At 62.4% G+C, this 2,750-nt stretch overlaps 1 protein-coding gene across 1 annotated transcript in view; it reads right to left on the bottom strand.

Moving 5' to 3' along the window:
• The window catches only part of LOC104166968 (diacylglycerol kinase delta-like), a 10,463-nt gene that overhangs the window by 3,184 nt on the left and 4,529 nt on the right, over positions 1-2,750 (bottom strand). The window contains 6 exon segments of the mRNA XM_009707084.1: positions 34-64; positions 558-665; positions 1,158-1,257; positions 1,370-1,471; positions 1,784-2,024; positions 2,462-2,561. Of these exon segments, the coding sequence (XP_009705386.1) occupies positions 34-64; positions 558-665; positions 1,158-1,257; positions 1,370-1,471; positions 1,784-2,024; positions 2,462-2,561 (682 nt within the window).

The following is a 2,750-nucleotide window of genomic DNA, read 5'->3' as shown; positions in this document are numbered from 1 at the left end:
GGGGAGAGGGGCTGTGGGCTCCCCATCCCTCACCTGCCGCAGGCTCTGCGCCTTCCCCAGGGCACTGGGCTGAAGCAGCCAGTCTGGACCGCTGGCCCTGCGTCTGCCTCGGTTTCCCCACTCCTAGAACAAAGGTGCTGCTCGCCACCTCCCAGGAATGCAGGCTGCAGCATGTGGCACCCAGACATGCACCCTTCCACGCCGGCACAGCAATGTCTCCTCTATCCAGGTGCAGCGTGGGTCAATCCCACCAAGCCCTCCTGTGCCCATCACACACCCGGGAGGGCATCAGCAGCTGAAGACTCGCAGCAGCTCTCCCCCCTCCCAGGGGTGTTTGCAATCTGCCACCCACCCAGGGGTGCTCACCCCAGCACCGCAGCACTGGGTGCAGGTGGAAAACCTGCCACAGGGAGAGGTTCCCCCAGCCAGGCACGGCAGCCTCGAGCCAACCCCATGGCTCCCGGCATCCTGACGGTCCTTCCTGGTATGGGCATCAGAGAGCCGGGGGGAAGGGGATACATGTTTTTCCGGGGGAAGTCTTGGGAGTTTCAGCCAACCTGCACTTCTTGGGGTGCTCATCCCGTTTGTTGTTGAACTCCAGGGAGATCTTTGCATCCAGGCCAATGCCGAAGTAGTTATTCATGACGCATTTCTCCAAGAAGTGGCTGAAAGCGGCAGACAGGGCAGACAGGTTGGGAGGCAGCTGCACACAGGCAACCACTAGGCTGGCACTGGGGAACGGGGTATAAAACCTGCCGGAGCTGTGGTGTGAGTTCTCAGAGGGGTTGGTAATGGGAAGCCTGATGCAAGCCAGCAGGGATGGCTGAAGCCCCCTCCATCCCCATGGTGGAACACCCACGGCACACCCAGGACCTGCCTGCACTGGGCAGGGCAGAGAGCCCCAAGTTCCCAGCATGAGCACGGTGCTGGCCAAGGGGCTGGCAGCAAGAGATCCTGCACTAGGCATATGCTTCCCTTCCCCAGCACAGGCACCACCAGCCCAGGGAGGGCTGGGCACCAGGGATGCCAGATTGGTGGGCAGAGGATGCCCCAGCGGCCATCTCCAAGAGGCAGCATAGTCCCAGCTCTGCTCCCGCTCCATGGCGGGCAGCAAAGATGGGCCAGGGTCCTCAGCATGGGCAGGACCCCAGACTTACAGGGCGCTGGGGTCTTCAGGGAACTGCAAGCTGCCAAAGGTGTCTGGCCGGTCCAGGATGATGGAGGAAGATGCAGCGGTCATCATCTCCTGTTGGGAGCCTGGCCAGGGAGGGAAGAAGAGGCAGCTGCTGAACTGGCTCTCACCCTGAGCCCATCCCACGGCTCAGCCCCATGTCCCCTCAAAAAGCCACATGCCCCAGTGGCATCTTACTGAGCCTCTCCTCCTCCTTGTTGAGCTCCTCTGAGCTGTCCTTCTTGCTGGTGCCTGCACTGCCTCGATAGGCTTGGGTCTGCTTGTTCTGCTCATCCACAGCTGGATGCAAAGAGGGGCGTGACAGCGAGTCCGGGCAGCCCCACGGCCCTGTGCCCCTTCCCTGGGTTAGCCTTGTGGGCTCATGCCAGGCAGGGCCCAGGGTGGCAGCTCTGCCCCGTGCTGGAAACCTCTCTCAGCCATGTCAACCATCAGAGAAGGGCTGATGCCCTTGGATTGCACAGCACTGCTGCCATCCAAAAATTTGGACAGAGAAACCAAGGCACAGGTCCAGCACCAACCTGCAGTGGCTCCACAGCTTGTGCTAGGCTGCTGCAGCACCACACGGGCTGCCAGCCCTCGCCACTCCCTCACCTTTCTCTGCTTGCTCAATGATTTGCCGCAGGGCTTTCTTCAGGCTGTTCGCCCGCAGCATGAGCTGCTCCTTGGATTTGAAGATGCGAGGCACGGGGCTGGGGTTGAAGCTGCCACCTTTCTCCTGGTCCTTGGTGTTGGCAGGGGTGGCCTGCGGCATTCCCTCGGGAACCACAATAGCCTGAGCCTCCTCGTTCAGCTCCCGCACCAGTGAGTCCAGCTTCTCGTTCAGCATGGCGCACTGCAGGATGCCCACCACGCTCAGCGCCCTGATGCAAGCTGCTGCCCTCCACCAGTGCTGGGTGCTTCCCTGGGCACCCGCAGCACCTGGGCATCCCACGTGTGAGGGCACCCCATCTTTTGCCTAGGCACTCCATGCTTGACTGGGGACCCAGAGTGCCTGGGTACCCCATGCTTCCCTGGGCACTCTTGAGTGTCAGGGAACCCTGTGTGCCTAAACACCCCATGCTTGCCCCAGCACCCCCAAGACCCTCGGCACCTTGAGTGTCTGGGCAACCCATGCTTGCCTGGGCATCCTCTGTGCCTGAGCACACCAAGCACAGCACACCCCGATGCATACACAGCAAGGGCACCAGAGCAGACCACCCCCAGCCCCAACACTGCCCAGGGGCTGTGCCACCCAGTACGCCCCAGCCCTCCAGCTCCCCTGCAACCCACCTTCCGTGCCATCAGCTCAGCCTCCTGCTTGTTCTCTGTTGCCCTCTTGTAAGCCCGGCCGACTTCTGCCACGAAGTCATTGATGGTGCCGCAGAGGAACCTGCCGAGGGAAGCAGCAGGCAGGTGGAGAGGGGCACAGCACAGCCAGGGGGGCACAGATGCCAGCCACGAGGGGCTGCTGGGATAACACCCTCCTGTGCCAGACGGGCAGTGCTGCAGTTATCTGCCGGGCAGCAGCACAGCTGGCAGCTGCCAGTGGCCAGATACGGGACAGCATTGCCCGCCGGGC

Source organism: Cariama cristata, unplaced genomic scaffold (genome assembly GCF_000690535.1).
Source record: "Cariama cristata isolate BGI_N322 unplaced genomic scaffold, ASM69053v1 scaffold23530, whole genome shotgun sequence".
NCBI classification, from domain to species: Eukaryota; Metazoa; Chordata; class Aves; order Cariamiformes; family Cariamidae; genus Cariama; species Cariama cristata.
This window is presented reverse-complemented; position numbering and strand designations above follow the sequence as displayed.